The sequence below is a fragment of the Eimeria mitis genome, genomic scaffold (genome assembly GCF_000499745.2).
Source record: "Eimeria mitis Houghton genomic scaffold, Emh_scaff4427, whole genome shotgun sequence".
NCBI classification, from domain to species: domain Eukaryota; phylum Apicomplexa; class Conoidasida; order Eucoccidiorida; family Eimeriidae; genus Eimeria; species Eimeria mitis.
Genome location: NW_013572742.1, coordinates 1 through 849, shown reverse-complemented (window position 1 = coordinate 849; position 849 = coordinate 1). Strand labels below are relative to the sequence as shown.

Below are 849 nucleotides of genomic sequence, written 5' to 3'. Positions count from 1 at the left end.
CTCTTTGTGAGTGGAGCGCAGCGACCCGGATCTGCTCGTTTCTCTACAGCAGCAGCAGCAGCAGCAGCAGAAGCAGCAGCAGCAGCACCAGCAAAGACCGCAGCAGCAGCAACAGCAGCAGAAGTAAAAGAAGTAGGAGAAGGCCTAGCTCTTTGGGATGCATCTGCTGCTGCTGCTGCTGCTGCTGCTGCTGCTGCTGCTGCTGCAGAAGACAAAGAAATACAAAAGATAACAGCAGCTATCAACTGCTGTCTCCTTGCTGCGCATGAAACACTGCAGCATCAGCAGCAGCAGCAGCAGCAGCAACAGCAGCAGCAGCAGCAGCAACAGCAGCAGCAGCAGCAGATTGAAGGGGGGAGAGAACCAATCCCCCTCAGTTGGCTGCGCGAAGACTAAGCCGACTGCAGCAGCAGCAGCAGCAGCAAGACACTGCAATAGCAGCAGCAGCAGCAGCAGCAGCAGAACACTGCAGCAGCAGCAGCAGCAGCAGCAGCAAGACACTGAAATAGAAATAGCAGCTGCAAGACACTGGAGCAGCTACAGCAGCAGCAGCAACCAGAGACTGCAGCAGCAGCAGCTGCTGCAGCAGCAAACCCTGTAACAGCTGCAGCAGCAGCAGCAGCAGCAGCAGCAGCATATAAGTTTATTAGTTATTGTTGTTGTTTGTCTCCGTTTCTCTTTTTTTCTGTATTTCCTTTGTCTCTGTTTGTGGGGTGTATAGACACCTCAATCATACATAAGTGCTGCTGCAGCAGCAGCAGCAGCAGCAGCTGCAGGAGCAGCTGCAGCAGCAAGACACTGCAGCAGTAGCAGCAGCAGCAAGACACTGCAGCAGCAGCTGCAGCAGCA

The 849-nt window shown here is 54.3% G+C and overlaps 1 protein-coding gene across 1 annotated transcript in view; it reads left to right on the top strand.

Moving 5' to 3' along the window:
• The window catches only part of EMH_0075040 (uncharacterized protein), a gene marked incomplete at both ends in the record, with an annotated part of 1,263 nt that extends 662 nt beyond the window's left edge, over positions 1 to 601 (top strand). Inside the window, 2 exons of the mRNA XM_013499545.1 lie at positions 22 to 123; positions 280 to 601. Coding sequence (XP_013354999.1) covers positions 22 to 123; positions 280 to 601 — 424 coding nt within the window. The remainder of the gene's footprint in view (positions 1 to 21; positions 124 to 279) is intronic.
• Between the last annotated feature and the right edge of the window lie 248 nt (positions 602 to 849).